Source organism: Labeo rohita, chromosome 13 (assembly GCF_022985175.1).
Source record: "Labeo rohita strain BAU-BD-2019 chromosome 13, IGBB_LRoh.1.0, whole genome shotgun sequence".
NCBI classification, from domain to species: domain Eukaryota; kingdom Metazoa; phylum Chordata; class Actinopteri; order Cypriniformes; family Cyprinidae; genus Labeo; species Labeo rohita.
The window spans coordinates 33,204,986-33,222,493 of record NC_066881.1 but is presented as its reverse complement, the minus strand read 5'-3'; the positions used below and the strand labels follow the sequence as shown (position 1 = coordinate 33,222,493).

At 30.6% G+C, this 17,508-nt stretch overlaps 1 protein-coding gene across 1 annotated transcript in view; it reads left to right on the top strand.

The window, feature by feature from the left end:
* fbxo11a (F-box protein 11a) overlaps positions 1-17,508 on the top strand; it is a 40,657-nt gene that overhangs the window by 19,649 nt on the left and 3,500 nt on the right. The window contains exons 5-20 of the mRNA XM_051126217.1: positions 1,800-1,929; positions 2,242-2,325; positions 3,771-3,903; positions 4,438-4,544; positions 4,696-4,807; positions 6,013-6,119; positions 6,229-6,366; positions 7,939-8,156; positions 8,262-8,442; positions 9,932-10,054; positions 13,975-14,060; positions 15,405-15,481; positions 15,591-15,734; positions 15,815-15,925; positions 17,179-17,286; positions 17,372-17,480. Of these exons, the coding sequence (XP_050982174.1) occupies positions 1,800-1,929; positions 2,242-2,325; positions 3,771-3,903; positions 4,438-4,544; positions 4,696-4,807; positions 6,013-6,119; positions 6,229-6,366; positions 7,939-8,156; positions 8,262-8,442; positions 9,932-10,054; positions 13,975-14,060; positions 15,405-15,481; positions 15,591-15,734; positions 15,815-15,925; positions 17,179-17,286; positions 17,372-17,480 (1,968 nt within the window). The remainder of the gene's footprint in view (positions 1-1,799; positions 1,930-2,241; positions 2,326-3,770; positions 3,904-4,437; positions 4,545-4,695; positions 4,808-6,012; positions 6,120-6,228; positions 6,367-7,938; positions 8,157-8,261; positions 8,443-9,931; positions 10,055-13,974; positions 14,061-15,404; positions 15,482-15,590; positions 15,735-15,814; positions 15,926-17,178; positions 17,287-17,371; positions 17,481-17,508) is intronic.

Below are 17,508 nucleotides of genomic sequence, written 5' to 3'. Positions count from 1 at the left end.
TCAGACTTCGGTGCGGGTTTGCAAATCATTTCATTCAGTTCAGGAGCGCACATGGCCAGTCATTTGTTTCAGATCAGGATTTCAAATAATTTTTCAATCGTTCAATTCACGAAATGATTCACAAACCCATTCCAATCTAAATGAAATGATTCGCAATACGTGATTTGAAGTCCTGATTCAAATCAAATAATTCAGAGTTCAGAGTCCTAAGCTGAAATGATGGTTTGTGAATTATTATTCAGATTGGGACTTTGCAGCGTGGATCGCATATCATTTGATTTAGATCGGAGCCTTGAAGCAGGTTCGTGAATATTTTGCTTTAGATCGGATCCTTATTTGATTCAGATCAGACTTCGGTGTGAGTTTGCGAATCATTTGATTCAGTTCGGGAGCGTGTATGGCCAATCATTTGTTTCAGATCGGGACTTCAAATAATTTGATTTGAATCATTCAATTTGCGAAATTCACGAACCCATTCCGATCTAAATCAATTTATTTGTGATGCGTGAAGTTCCGATCTAAGTCAAATGATTCGCGATGTGCAAAGTTCAGAGTCCTAATCTGAAATGATGGTTCGTGAGTTATTATTCCAGCTGGGAGATCAGAGCGTGGTTCGTGAATCGTTTAATTTAGATCAGATCCTTAGAGCAGGTTTGTGAATCTTTTGCTTTAGATCGGAACCTTTGATTCAGATCAGAGGTGCGGGTTTGTGAATCATTTGATTCAGTTTGGGACTTTGCAGCATGTATGGCAAATCATTTGTTTCAGATCAGGATTTTGGAGCAGTTTTGCAAGTCTATTTCTCAGATTTTTTTCTTAAACAGTAGAAAACATTAAACAATTAAGGCAGTACAGTTATAAAAACAAAACAAAAGAAAAAAGAAAGTATACACAAATACAAATCTCTTTAGGAAATTAAAAAAAGTGTAATGTACTTTGTAATACTTGCATGTGCTTCACTTTATTTTTGCCATTTAGTTTTATTAGTATATTTTATTTATCTATTTATCTTTCTTTAGAATTTGAAAGAAAAGACATTGTTCGAGTGAGATCTCTGTTTGAAGTCCTTGAAAATCAAAAAAAGTAGTGCTAGTCTTTGAAAGTCCTGGAATTTCATTTTACGGTATCTTGGGTATTTCAGGTAGATTTTATATATTTTCATTGATATGCACCAGAGCATAATAAATGGCAATCTACTTCAATAATTTAATAAATTAAATAAAAATATAATAGAGTTTTTTTTAATACGTTTTTATAGATACATCACAGTTTTTAACCATTGAATCGACTTAGAGGAAATTTAGCAGCTCAAAAGCCTTTTTGCTATTGAAGTTCAAATCAGAGGCTTTATAAATGAAAACAGGATTATGAAGAACGTATTGCAAATAAAAGCAGCATTTATCTACTTCAGCACCTTAACGTATGAAAAAAGCACTGTATATTCACTCAGTGACTCAGTGAATCACAGCTTTTAGCCAATTCATTGAATTGGACAGTTTGAACTGATTCATGGAAGTGAATCAATCCTGGCAGTTTAAAAGCCTTTTTGCTTTGAAATTCAAATCAAAGACTTTATAAAAAACATTTGTAACATTTTATATGGGATTGAAAAGGATGGATTGCAAAAGTAGTCTAATAGCCAAATAGAATCACAAAGTTATTAATTTATTAATCTTATTTCACACCGTCTACCGCGGTGCATTAATATGGTCATTCAGTACCAGGACAGTACTGTCTGATGCATCACCGTAGTGTTTTGTAAGGGTCAGTAATCTTTATTCTTCTCTTCCGGTCTGCAGGAAAAGACTGTACATGGAGGTTTTCGAGTACACGCGTCCCATGATGCACCCCGAGTCTGGGAAGTTCTACCAGATCAACCCAGAAGAATATGAACAGCCCAATCCCTGGAAAGAGAGCTTTCAGCAACTGGTACTGTTCATCTCATTCATTTCTAACATCATAATTTACCATTTAGTTACCATTTAGTGACCATTTAACACACTTTTGGAATTAAATGGACTGTTTTATTGTCATTGTCAATTTAATAGCAAAGCAAGTACAACAATACGTATCTGAGAATGAGTGATTTAGTCTTTTCCCCCAGAATCTGAAAGCAGACAGATGGTCTGGTGATGTGATAATTATGGAGCTCTCGATGTGTCAGTAATGATCAGTGAGCTTTATAAAAGCATTTTTCTGAAGAAACACAGACTGACGAATCCCTGACCTTTGCGTTTGCAGTATAAAGGCGCTCACGTCAAACCCGGCTTCGCAGAACATTTCTACAGCAACCCGGCCAGATATAAGGGACGAGAAAACATGCTGGTAAGTCCTAAATCATCTATAGATGGATTATATAGTTTGTTCATTCATTATGTGGTCTTGTCTTGCAAAAAAAAACACAGCCTCAAGTGGCTAATACAGTTGAAGTCAAAAGTTAATAAGAGGGATTATACAAAATGCATGTTATTTTTTTTTTTATTTAGTACTGACCTGAATAAGATATTTCACATAAAATACATTTACATATAGTCCACAAGAGAAAATAATAGTTGAATTTATAAAAATGACCCTGTTCAAAAGTTTTCATACACTTGATTATTAATACTGTGCTGTTACCTGAATGAGCCACAGCTGTGTTTGTTTGTTTAGTGATAGTTGTTAATTTGTCCTGAACAGTTAAACAGCCTGTTTTTCTTCAGAAAGAAAATCCATCAGGTCCCACCTTTTTTGCATTTTTGTGTATTTGAACCATTTCCAACAATGACTGTATTATTTTGAGATCCATCTTTTCACACTGAGGACATCTGTGGGACTCATATGCAACTTTTACAGAAGGTTCAAACGCTCACTGATGCGTCAGACGGAAACAGGATGCATTAAGAGCTGGGGGGTGAAAACTTTTGGAATTTGAAGATCAGGGTAAATTGAACTTATTTTGTCTTCTGGGAAACATGTAAGTATCTTCTGTAACTTCTGAAGGGCAGTACTAAATGAAAAAATATGATATTTAGGCAAAATAAAATTAATGTACACATCTTCATTCTGTTCAAAAGTTTTCACCCCCGGCTCTTAATGCATTGTTTTTCCTTCTGGAGCATCAGTCAGCGTCTGAACCTTCTTTAAGAGTTGCGTATGAGTCTCTGTGTGAAAAGATGGATCTCAAAGTCATACAGTCATTGTTGGAAAGAGCTCAAATACACAAAAATGCTGAAAAACCAAAGAAATATTTTAAGAATCAAGCATATGTACGTAACTTTTGAACTGAGTCATTTTTATAAATTCAGCTATTATTTTCTGTTGTGGACTACATGTGAATGTCTTTTATGTGAAATATCTTAAGGTCAGTGTTAAATAAAAATAACAATCTTTTTTTTTTGGCAGATTCTGCAAAGTGTATGTAAACTTTTGACTTAAACTGTATCTTGTCCAGAATGGTCTATGACTACAAATTATTAAATATGTATAACAATAATCACATCTAGATTTGTATATTTTTAAAAGATAAGTGGTTGGTTACCCATAAAATGATGTTTTAATGTCTAGAAATGATTGAATTGCCTCCTTTAATGTAAGTCTATACAAAGTCAGGCAAAAATCATGCACTTTTTTTTAAGTAACAGCTCACCTCTCATTGATTTCTGTTTCACAAACTCTGCAGGATGAGTTTAATATGTAATGCTAGGAATCTGTAATAACTGCTTCAAATGGGTGTTTATTTAGAGACACAATTATCTGTTTTGTAATCCTGCTTTTCACGTTTTCCTCAGTATTACGACACCATTGAAGACGCTCTGGGAGGAGTTCAGGAAGCGCACTTTGACGGTTTGATATTTGTCCATTCTGGGATCTACACAGACGAATGGATCTACATTGAGTCGCCCATCACAATGATTGGCGCTGGTATGAGTACGCATGAGTCTTAAACTCTCGATATTTAAGAACAGTACCACTCAAAATTTTTGTGTTGGTGTGCTTCTTTAAATGTGTTTGAAAGAAGTTATTATGTTCACCAACTTGCATTTATTCAATCAAAAATGCACTAAAAATTGTGAAATAATATTACAGTTTAAAATAACTATTTTCTGTTTGAATATATTGTAAATTGTAATTTATTTCTGTGATGCAAATCTGAATTTTCAGCATCATTACTCCAGTCTTTGATGTCACATGATCCTTCAGAAATCAGTCTAATATGATAATTTACTGCTCAAAAAATATAGAAATTATTATTGAAAACAATCATGCTGCTTCATATTTTTGTGGAAACCATGATATATTTTACTTTTGGTAAATTTTATGCATCTTTGGTGAATACAGTTAAGCAAAAAAAAAAAAAATATTAAATACTGTCCTGAAACTATTGAATGTAAGTGTGGATCACATGAGATGTTCTTATGTGTGACCTAAATATTAATCGTACATATGCTTTTGCAGCTCCAGGGAAAGTAGCGGATAAAGTCATCATCGAGAACACTAGAGATTCGACGTTTGTGTTCATGGAGGGGTCAGAAGACGCGTATGTAGGATATATGACAATTAAGGTGAGTTTCTTCATATGCTGTCTTTAGGAAATAAACATTTATCTAAAATAAAAATCCTGTGTACATTCTTTCACGCACAGGAAAACAGGCATTATTGCAACCGTTTTTAAATAGATGTGTGTGTAATATATATGATGGGTCTCTGTTGCAGTTCAATCCTGATGACAAATCAGCTCAACATCACAACGCTCATCACTGCCTGGAGATCACCGTCAACTGCAGCCCCATCATTGACCACTGCATCATCCGCAGTACCTGCACAGGTCACCAGCTTTCTTCTTTATTTTTTCCCAAATGTCTTTTTTTCTTTCATTTATGTGTTGCAAGTTTTGTTGTAGTGACCAATAGTGAGTTCAGAAGTCAGTCATCATCGTTACTATTGCTGATACATGTGGTTAGGGATTTTACTGTGTAATTTTACTGTATTTTGGGGAATTTACTGCATAACAAAATATTGTGTAATTTGGCTAATTTTTGAATGAATGAATCAAAAGTAGGCTTGTACACTTAATTAAACTGCAATATCGACTAGTGTATATATTTATATATAGAATTAACTTAAGTATTAACTTAAAAAAAAATTAAATTCAGGTTTTATGAATACAGCCATTAGTTGAATTAATTAAAATAGGACAAAAAAATTTGGGAAAAATTAAAAAATAACATTTTATGGGACTGTAAAAATGTATTGAGGTTAAATTGTAAAAAGCTTCTTGATTTTAATTCATTAGACATGCATTTTGATGACCAAATGTGATTTAAACGGTAAAATTGAATACAGGAAAAAAAAAATGGAAAAGTAAAATGGAAAAAAATGACACGGTCAGATATGCACTCAGTTATGAGTGTTAGCGGTTGCATTTTTCTAGTTATATATATTTCATGAACTGACTTTTAAACATATTGAGAAACAGGGGATATTCAAAATGTAACATACAGCTGAAATAAAATAAAATAAAATATAAATATTATAAGGTTTTTATATAATATTTATATTTTATTTTACTACTTATTTTAGTATTATTTACATATAGCATTTAGCTTTTATTTTATATTTTCAGTTTTCATTTTAATTTGAGTTAACCTTTTAGTAAATTTGTTGTAATTTTTTTTTTTTCTATTTAACTTAACTGAAATAAAGTTGAAGCTGAATTACTAAAATTAGTTCAATAAAAAAAATGGAAGATAATTAAGAATATAAACAATGAAATAGTTCATAACAAATGACTGAAAGTTAAACTAAAATTAAAATGAAAACTGAAAATATAAATGCCAATTCAAAAAATGAAATACTGTTATAATATATAATACTAAAATAATACTAAAATAACACAGATTTTTTATTAAATCATAAATTCAGAAAAAAACCTAGGGCCTAATATTGTAAAAAAAAAAAAAATTAATTAAAGTTTTATGAATACAACATAAATACAACTGATGCTGACGGTGGTGTATTGTCTTCCTGCAGTGGGCTCTGCAGTGTGTGTGAGCGGCCAGGGAGCGTCACCCACCATCAAACACTGTAACATCAGTGACTGTGAGAACGTGGGGCTCTATATCACGGACCACGCGCAGGTAATATGAAACACTGTCTGTAATATGTCTGTAATATACCGTCAGATTGGTTTCTGTAGCAGATGAATTGCGGTGTTCAGCGGGCGCTCTCTCTCCGTTTGCTCTGCAGGGCATTTATGAAGACAACGAGATCTCCAATAATGCTCTAGCAGGGATCTGGGTGAAAAACCACGGCAACCCCATCATCAGACGGAACCACATCCATCACGGCAGAGACGTCGGAGTGTTCACGTTTGACCACGGCATGGTACAGATCTCTCTGTCTCTACACACCACAATGACACAGTCAGATATGCATTGGTGTCTACATTACGAGTGTTAGTGTTTTCTTTTTTTTTTTTTTTTCTTTATATCATCCATGGACTAATTTTTAAACATACTGAGAAACGGGGGATATTCAGAATTTAACATAAAGCTAAAATAAAATATAAATATTAGTAAAAATAATTAATTTATATGTAAAAGTTTTTTATATAATATATAATTTTATATTTTATAATATTTAAATTTTATTTAGATATTTAGTTATTTTAGTATTATTTACATATGGCGTTTAGCTTTTATTTTAAATTTTCTTTTTAATTTGAGTTAAACTTTTAGTAATTTATGATATAGATATATAGATGTTGCCTTGGCAACTAACTGAAAGATGAAGCTGAAATACTAAAATTAATTAAATAAAAATAAATGAAAGATAAATAAGAATATAAAAAACGCATAAAAAAGCTCATTACAAATGACTGAAAGTTAAACTACAATTAAGAGAACTAAAAATATAAATGGCAATTCAAAATAATAAATACTAAAATAACAACAACAAAAAAACTTAAATAAATAATAAATAAAATATAAATATTAGAAGAAACACTTAAAATATAAATAAGATTAAAAAAATTAAGTTTACTTTTTTTCATCTAATATTTATACATTCAGCTTTGTTTAATTAACAAATATATTTTTAATAGTTATTAGTAAAATTAAAAAATGATTTTTAATAGTTATTTAATCGTTATTTGTTTGCATGTTTACGTTGTGTTTTTGCCCTTCATTTTTATTATTATTATCATTATTATTATAATTGTTGTTGTTATTGTTATTGTTATTGTTATTGTTATTGTTATTATTATTATTATTATTATTATTAATTTATTAATTTATTTATTTTTAAACACATCTACATATTTATTCATTTTAGTGCTTGTTAATCGCATCCAAAATAAAAATATATGTGTGTGTACAGTTTATATTTATTATGTTTATGCACTATACATACATGCATGTATACATTTAAAAAATTTATATATGAAATATGTATGTATATATAAAATTATATGACTATAAATATATACATGTAAATACATGTAAATATTTTCAAAATATTTACTGCATGTGTCTTTATATATACATAATAAATATACACAGGACACACACATATATAAACAAAAACTTTTATTTTGGATGCAGTTAATCATTTGAACAGCACTAATTAATTTCCAGTTCAATTGTAGCTATTTTTGTACATCAAGTTTTCAGATTTTAAGTACTTTTACTAATTTTATTTTATTTTTTTAATATGTCTGCATAGTCTTTTGTTAATTTTTATTTGTTTTACTCATTTTTGTACGTCAAATTGAGATTGAATATTTAAATTTATTTCAGCTAGCTGCAATTTTTTATTTTTTTATTTTAGATTTATTTTTTAAATTTCTGTTAAAGTTTTATTTCAAGTAACAATTTATCTGGTTTTAGTTAACTATTTGGTGCTTAGAAAAACAGACTTAGAAGTGTGTTTTTGGTGACTCACTGTCTCCCTCTGCAGGGCTACTTTGAGAGCTGCAGCATCCATAGGAACCGGATAGCAGGTTTTGAGGTGAAGGCGTATGCTAACCCTACGGTAGTGCGCTGCGAGATCCATCACGGACAGACGGGCGGCATCTACGTGCACGAGAAGGGCCGAGGCCAGTTCATCGAGAACAAGATCTATGCAAACAACTTTGCGGGCGTGTGGATTACCTCAAACAGCGACCCCACGATCAGGTGAGAGACTCATCAATAAACACACGTTTAATCATATCATACTACCTTATCTGTACACTTACGCTGTTTACGCTTAATTATAACCCCTCTTCTGATTAATCGCAGGGGTAACGCCATATTCAATGGCAACCAGGGTGGTGTTTACATATTCGGCGATGGCCGAGGCCTCATTGAAGGGAACGACATCTACGGCAACGCCTTAGCTGGAATCCAGATCCGGACCAACAGCTGCCCGATCGTCCGGCACAACAAGATCCACGACGGACAGCACGGAGGCATTTATGTGGTGAGTGAACAGATGAAAACACCCATCAGTTGCATTCTAGTACAGGATCAGAAATTAAAGGGACAGTTCACCCAAAAATGAAGATTGTTCTAGAGTTTCTTTCATCTGTTGAATATGAAAGAAGATTTTTTTGAAGAATGTTAGTAACCAAACAGTTGCCGGTATTACGATGGCGTTTTAGTGCCACGTTAATTTTTTATTTTTATTTTTTAAAGATGATGAGAATAACGTTGAAATACTATGAGAGTAAAGTCTAAATATTTAGACTTTATTCTCATAGTATTTTGACTTGATTTTCATAATATTTAGACTTTATTCTCAAAATATTTTTGGACTTTATTCTGGTAGTATTGCCAGTCAAAATAGTTCGAAAATAAAGTCGAAATATTTTGATGACTTTGTTCTTGTAATATTTTAACTTTATTCTTTTAACTTCAACTTTATTCTCATAATATTTCAACTTTATTCTCTAAATATTTTGACTTTATTTTCAAAATATTTTGACTTTATTTTCTAAATATTTCAACTTTATTCTTGTAATATTTCGTCTTTGTTCTCGAAATATTTTTACTTTATTTTTGAAATAATTCAACTTTATTCTCGTAATATTTCAACTTTATTCTCTAAATATTTTGACTTTATTTTCAAAATATTTTGACTTTTTTCTCGTAATATTTCGTCTTTATTCTCGAAATATTTGGTCTTTATTCTCAAAATATTTTGACTTTATTCTCGAAATATTTTGTCTTTATTTTCATAATATTTCGTCTTTATTCTCAAAATATTTTGACTTTATTCTCGAAATATTTCAACTTTATTTTCAATGTATACCGACTTTATTCTTGTAATATTTCGTCTTTATTCTCGAAATATTTTCATTTTTATTTTTGAAATATTTCAACTTTATTCTCGTAGTATTTTGTTTATTCTTGTAATTTTGACTTTATTCTCAAAATATTTCGATTTTATTTTCAAAATATTTTGACTTAATTCTCAAAATATTTAGACTTTGTTCCTGTAGTAGTTCGTGTTTATTCTCGAAACAATTCGACTTATTGTCCTAAATTTCAAATTGATTTTTGAAATATTTGGACTTTATTCTCGTAATATTTTGACTTTATTCTCATAATATTTGGACTTTATTCTCGTAATTTCAGCTTTATTCTTGAAATGTTTCAACTTCATTCCAATAGTATTTCGTCTTTATTCTCGAAACAGTCTTTATTCTCATAATTTTGACTTTATTCTTGTAATATTTTGACTGGATTCTCTGAATATTTTTTTTTATTTAACATGTCGTCATACGGTAGCCATAGACTTCCATAGTAATTTTTTTCATAGTATGGAAGTCAGTGGGTACAGTCAACCGTTTCACCCCAGTATCTTGAATTTGGGAGTGACTTTCGGTGCCATGTTTGCCCCAAGCCCTTGTTAATTCCCATTAAAGCATCGCTATAGACTGATTTCTTGTCTCTGTGGTGTGTTTCAGCATGAGAAGGGTCAGGGAGTGATCGAGGAGAACGAGGTGTACAGTAATACGTTGGCCGGTGTGTGGGTGACCACGGGCAGCACACCTGTACTGCGCAGAAACAGGATACACAGCGGGAAACAGGTGCGTACGCTTGACTTGATTCCACATGCACGCTCGATATGGTGGTCTCATGCGGAGATTGTGAGGTGTCCTTTTTATGAAGGTAAAACAGTTGCAAAACTCGAGAGCTTGTTGATTTGAATGTGAGAACTTGTCATATTAATATTCGTATCTGTAAGGTTGAAATTTACACTTTCACTTTACAGTCGTTTGATATGCACACACAGACAGTGATCAAAACACCTACGTTTTGAATTTGAGCAGATTAATCATTACAAATGTGGAAAATGACATTCACATAAAGAAAATGACAGACGCACGTGTACGACACATTTACTTTTGCACTTCAGATTCGCTGTTCGGCACTTACAGCGTCTCAGATCTGGCAGTGCAACTTCAAATCTCAGCGCTTTGACTTTTGCTACTCATTTTCACAATATTCCTGTAGCAAAACTCACTTGTGCACTTGTAAATGCAGATGCGAGAGAGGAGAACCAGGGGTAGGGCTGGGGTGGGAATGAAGCCATTGGTCAGACATCGACCAATAACATTGGATGGTTTCTTTGCGTGATGACATCACGCAACAGCGGCAGCCAATGTGCTGTTTTGGTCGAAAAGCCAGCCTTTGGGAAAACAGCTAGGCGTGGCAGAAGACTACGGAAACTATCAGCTCACCTAATGGACAATGCCGGCTGCTGGGAAGCTGCTTTTTTTTTTATGAATACGAGATAAAATAAATCAACATATTGTATTTTTATGAACGTTAATAATAATACACTGTGAAATACTACGATTATTGAATGTGGTACTCTGCTTAATGTTTTCACTAAAAACTGTTTGTTTGAAAGTAGGGCTGGGCGATATAGCCAAAAAATATCACAATTTTTTTCCATATCAGCCGATATCATTAATTATCACAATAAATGTCACATTTTTATTTCTTTCAAGTTTAAGGCCGATTTTTGCTACAATGTGAAAGTTCTAAAAAAACAGACAGTTAATTGTGGCTTTTAAACTATTCTTAAAAGTCAGAACATGAACATGTTTTTTTATTTGTTTACACTTTTTCCAGTCATTATTCCTTAACAAATTAAATATCTTAATAGAAAAAAATATTTCTTAGTAATTAAGACCCTTCTTCCTTTGCTGGGATCGTTTGAAGCCGCATTTAAACTGCATTTTGGAAGTTCAAACTCGAGGCACCGAATCAGTCCATTATATGGAGAAAAAGTTTTCCTAAAAATACATAATTTCTTTGCGACTGAAGAAAGAAAGACACGAACATCTTGGATTACAAGGGGGTGAGTACATTATATGTGAATCTTTGTTTTGGAAGTGGACTTCTCCTTTAATGAGTAATATTAAAGGAGAACATGTTTATGTTGCCTGAAAATATATAATAAAATAAAATTGTAGCAACCTCATGTTTACATGGTGAAATGTAATTATTCTGACTGTTTGAGTTTGTTTGTTTGTTTTTATTTTTCCATAGTATCATCCATAGATCATGTTAATAACAGTTAAAACCACATATATAGCACCTCAGTGCTATGGTAAAAATGTAAAATGGTTTCTAGGTATTTGTATGAAAAACAGTAGTCTAAATACATTTAATATAAATGCATAAACGCTATAGCTTAATCACCGAAAATACTGTAATTATATTCCATTTCTCCTCCTTTAATGCATTAAATACATGTCTGCATTAATAATATTATAAAATTCGACAGAAATATACCCACAATTCTGACACAGTACCACTGTGCAGTTAGTGCTACTACAGTAAATCTATGGTAAATGATGGCGATTTGTAGATTAAAAAGCCTTCTGACTGTATCGTTGCGCACAGTGTTTTTCCTGTTTGTCAGCGGCTATAAACAGAGTCATTTGTGTTCTTTACTGAATACAAGCATTTTACACTGGATGTCACAGCACTGTTTAGTGACCGAGACTCAACGTCAGTGAACGCATTTGCTCTAGTACGTTCGCGCCGTGCCGCCGTTTGAACTTTGATCCGAGTGGATAAACGGTCTGAATGGCGCTCTTTTGTTCTGCCTTATAGCATTATATCAAACATTTATCGAACTCTTGTTACATTTATCGAGGAAATTTATATTGCGCAATAGTTATTGTTAGCGATTTATCACCCAGCCCTACCTGGAAGCAACGTTGCCATTTGTGTTATGTCATCATTTAGTGACTACAGCATGAAATACACTGTACAAATGTATCTGTGGCCTAATATATTTTTGTAACCTGTGTCGTTGTTATTGCCGTGTGTTATCTTCAGTTTCTTGTGTAAATAAATTACAAAGGTAGACTTGAAGTAAAAGACCATGTAAGAACATGAAAAAAATGTTGTCTATTCTTTGACCATGTGATGCATTGTGGACCTGTATAAACACCAGTTTGACACACACCAAACTATTGTGTAAAGGTCTCCCAAAACATAATTATTTATTATTATTAAATGTGCTGGCCTAAGTAAATTTTCGGTTTAAAAACAACTTCATGGGCAAAGGGAAAGCTGTTAAACACAGGTTATATATATATATATATTATATATATATATATATATATATATATATATATATATATAATAATTTTGTCAATACATTTTATGTACTGTTTACTTGCTATATTGCTATATTACATTCACATTATGCACCATATTGGTAAGTCACTTCCTTACCTTCATCAGTTTTTATCCTGTTTAATTTTTACTTATGCCTTAGTAGCTTTATATTGGTCTTAACGATCATTATATAAAGTGGTTAAACAAATTCCCATGCTTCATAAGCAGTTTGTACAGCCAGTTTACTCTCTGCAATATGCAGTAGGATATATATTTGAAAGATTTTGCATTATTTGTCTTCCAGATAATACTTGAATGACAAGATAAATGAAGTGTCTTAAAATCCTGTAAAAGCTAAGGATATTCAGTGAAAATAGTTTCCAGCGTTTTACAAATAACTGATACATATTCATATATACATTTCTTTCCGCACGGCAAGTGGCTGCTGTTGTTCATTGGTCAGGCATCGACCAATAAAATGGCTTCATTTGCACCCCAGCCCCACCCCTGGTTCTCCTCTCTCACATCTGCATTTACAAGTGCACAAGTGAGTTTTGCTACAGGAATATTGTAAAATGAGTAGAAGATTTGAAGTTGCACTGCCAGATCTGAGGGGCTGTAAGTGGCGACTTGAGGTTGAACAGCGAAACTGAAGTTCAAAAGTAAATATGTCGTACACGTGTGTCTGTCATTTTACACATTTGCTACTATTAATCTGCAATGTCGAATTCAAAACACAGGTGTTTCAATCATTGTCTGTGTGTGCAAATCGAAAGACTCGGCTTTTTACATCAGAACTGTACATTTCAAATCAGTTACAATTACAAATCTGAATATAGCTGCAATCTGAGCCAGTTTTGGCAAAAATCAGACAAACCGTCTAGGACGAGTTTGAAAAAGTAGGTTTTTCGAACAATTACAAATGGCAAAAAAACGAAACCTTGCTATTTTTAAATGATGGTGTTCATTCGACTCGGCATGAGCCAAGGAATTAGAGGAAAAAAGAATATTACTTCTTTGCCAAAAGTTCAAAAGTTATTAGCATAAACATGAGTGATGTTTTGGACTAGTGGTGGCGCTAGAGAGTTTGAGTTAGAGACTCCAAATTTGCTGTGGTTAATGTTGAGACTGTCCTCTACCAGTGTGCCAAATTTCACAACTTGCCCGCAAACAGGTCTATGGGCTGCCATAGACTTCCAGACCGGAAGAAGAAGAAGAAAAAGAACACTAACATACATTAATATAATATGACTCAAAAGACCAAACCCGGCACGGGCTCAGGATTGCATTTGGGATGTTTTGCAACGATAAAATCGGAATCTTTAGATCTTCTTGGAGTGATTTTGTAAGTGTGTTTTTTCCACAGGTGGGCGTTTATTTCTATGATAATGGTCACGGAGTGCTAGAAGACAACGACATCTATAACCACATGTACTCTGGAGTTCAGATCAGGTCAGTGGCATTGTTGTATCGTAATTTTTCGGGTTTATGAGACTTGGCAAGCATTATAATATAGGGCTGGGCGATACTTAGATTTTATCAATTATTTATTTCTACAACAATGAAACAAGATAATCAAGATCAAAAATATTGTGCCATATTGCATTTCACAATGATGCTCTCACTTTTGACCCTGTTTTCTAGTGAAATCTTGATTATTTTTTTTTGTGTGTGTGTATGTTAAATGGTTGTAGAGGTCTGTCATTTTTAGCCGATTTATTTATTTCATTTATTAGAATAGTAATATTTTTTTATTGTGTTATTTTTGTCATTATTTTATCTCAACACCATTTATATTGAATCATTTCATTTGTTATATTGATATATTTATATTTTATTTTCAATTGTTTATTATTATTATTATTATTATTTATTACATAATGTATTTATTTATTTTTTTTTACATGTATTTTCACAGTTCAAGGAAAGGCACGGTTTAAAAGACAAGTTTAGTTTAATGCAACATAATCTATCTTTTTCAATTTTGTTTTATTTTTTATATTATTATTATTAATAATAATTTTATTATAATTAATACAATTATTCAAAATGTAGGCATAAACAAATTACAAAAAATTACTTTTTTAAATTTTTTTTGTTTTTGTTGTTTTTATTATTTTATATATGTATAGGTTAAAAATATATAAATTAAATATAAATTAAAAATTAAGAAAAAATTATATATATATATATATATATATATATATATATATATATATATATATATATATATATATATATATATATATATATATATATATATATATATATATATATATATGTGTGTGTGTGTGTGTGTATATGTTTGTTTCATTTAATGATTTTAAATGAGAATAATTAACTTTTGTAATTAATCTTTTGTAATTGAATAATTTTTGTTAATTTTTTTGTTTTTGTAATTTTTATTATTTTATGTATAGCTTAAAATATATAAAAACTTAAATATAAATTATAAAAAATGTAGATGTAAAAAAAAAAGTATGTAAAAAATTAAATACGAATTAAAATATATATATAATTATTATTTTTATAATAATATTATTTTTGTTATTATTGTTGTTATTATTATAATTATTATTTTTACATAATGTGATTTATTTTAATAGATGAGTTTATTTTAAATTTTGAATAAATACATGGTGTTTCCAAAGTCAGTGAGTAGTTGTGTTAAATAATCGTGATTATGAGTTTCGCTATAATCGAGCAGCCAGAGACTTGTGGAGTTATAACATGACTTTTCAAAAAAAAAAAAAAAAGTTACGTAAAATTGATATTTTTTTGTATTTCTTCTTGTAGAACTGGCAGCAATCCCAAAATTAGGAGGAATAAGATCTGGGGTGGACAGAACGGAGGAATCCTTGTTTACAATTCAGGTAATATTTCTGTTATTGCCTTTTCATGTCTTGCTTGATTAAAAAAGGCTCATGTTTATATATTTTGAAAGATTTCAGATAAATAAGCGTCCTTTGAATCTCTTCTCAGGTTTAGGCTTTATTGAAGACAACGAGATCTTTGACAACGCCATGGCCGGGGTTTGGATCAAGACCGACAGCAACCCCACGCTCCGCAGAAACAAGATCCACGACGGCCGGGACGGAGGAATCTGTATATTCAACGGAGGACGAGGTGATGCTCCTCTCCTCATGTAATCTCACTCTGTTCTATGTGTTTCAGCTTCATGATGATGATGTTTTTATATGTTGTAGGGTTGCTGGAAGAGAACGATATCTTCAGGAACGCTCAGGCTGGAGTCCTCATCAGTACTAACAGTCACCCTGTTCTGCGCAAGAACAGGATATTTGACGGTTTTGCTGCTGGTACGTATTTTCGTTTTAGTAATGTAACAGTTACTACATCAACTTTGACATACTATTATAGTTTTCATTAAAATGTACTTTTTTTTAAAATTTTGATATTTTCTGTTTTTATTATTATTATTATTATTATTTATTTTTGCTTTTGTCGTTTTTATTTTTTTTATTTGTGCATAGATTGAAAATATAAAAAAATAAATATAAAATAAAAAACTTAGATGTAAAAAATATAGAATTCAAAAAATAACAAAAAAAAGAAATAAAGTATATAATTAAAATATTTTTTAATCATTTAATAATTTTAAATGAGAATAATTTTTTGTTGTTTTTATTTTATATATGTACAGATTAAAAAATATCTAAAAAATTAAAATATTTAAAAAATTATAATGTAAAATATTGATATATTAATTTTTTTTATTCCATTTCATATTTTTACATGAAAATAATTAATTTTTGTTGAAGTTAAAAAATTGTTGTCATTTTTATTATTTTATATTTGTATAGATTAAAAATATATAAGAAATTAAGTATTAAAAATTTAGACGTTAAAAATTCTTTTAAAAATACATATATAAAATGATGCAGAAATGAAATACTTTTTTAATTTTATTTCATTTAGTAATTTTAAATAAGAATAATTAATTTTTGTTAAAGTTTGGATTTTTTTTGTTTTTCGTCATTTTTATTATTTTATGTGTAATATATATGTATATAAATACATTAAATATAAAATAAAACATCTAGACATAAATATAAAATAAATAAAAATACATTTTTTACATTTTGTGTCATTTAATAATTTTAAATGAGAACATTTTTTGTTGGTTAATTTCTAGTTTTTGTTGTTATTTTATATATGTATAGATTAAAAAATATATTAAAAATTAAATATAAAAAATGTAGATGGAAAATTTTATATATATATATATATATATATATGTATATATGTATATATATATATATATATGTATATATACACATATATATATATATACACACACATATATATATATATATATACACACACATATATATATATACATATATATACATATATATATATATATATATATATATATATATATATATATATATATATATATATATATATACATACATACATATACATATACATTATGCAGAATTAAAATACGTTTCATTTAATAATTTTAATGTATTACGACAATTTTATACACACGCAGACACACTCACACTCATTATAGTCAAATAATGTTAAGCTCTCTCTGTTGCAGGCATTGAGATCACGAATCATGCGACGGCGACATTAGAAGGCAATCAGATTTTCAACAACCGCTTCGGTGGTTTGTTTCTCGCGTCTGGCGTCAACGTCACGATGAAAGGTAAACTGGAAACATCCTTCAATTTACTCTCTTCATGATTCAGTGAACTTTAAATGAACATTATTCCTATGAATCTTCTTCGCAGACAACAAAATCATGAACAATCAGGATGCCATAGAGAAAGCGGTGAGCAGAGGTCAGTGCCTGTACAAGATTTCCAGTTACACCAGCTATCCAATGCACGATTTTTACAGGTAACGCTCCTCAAGAGAACCCATCTGA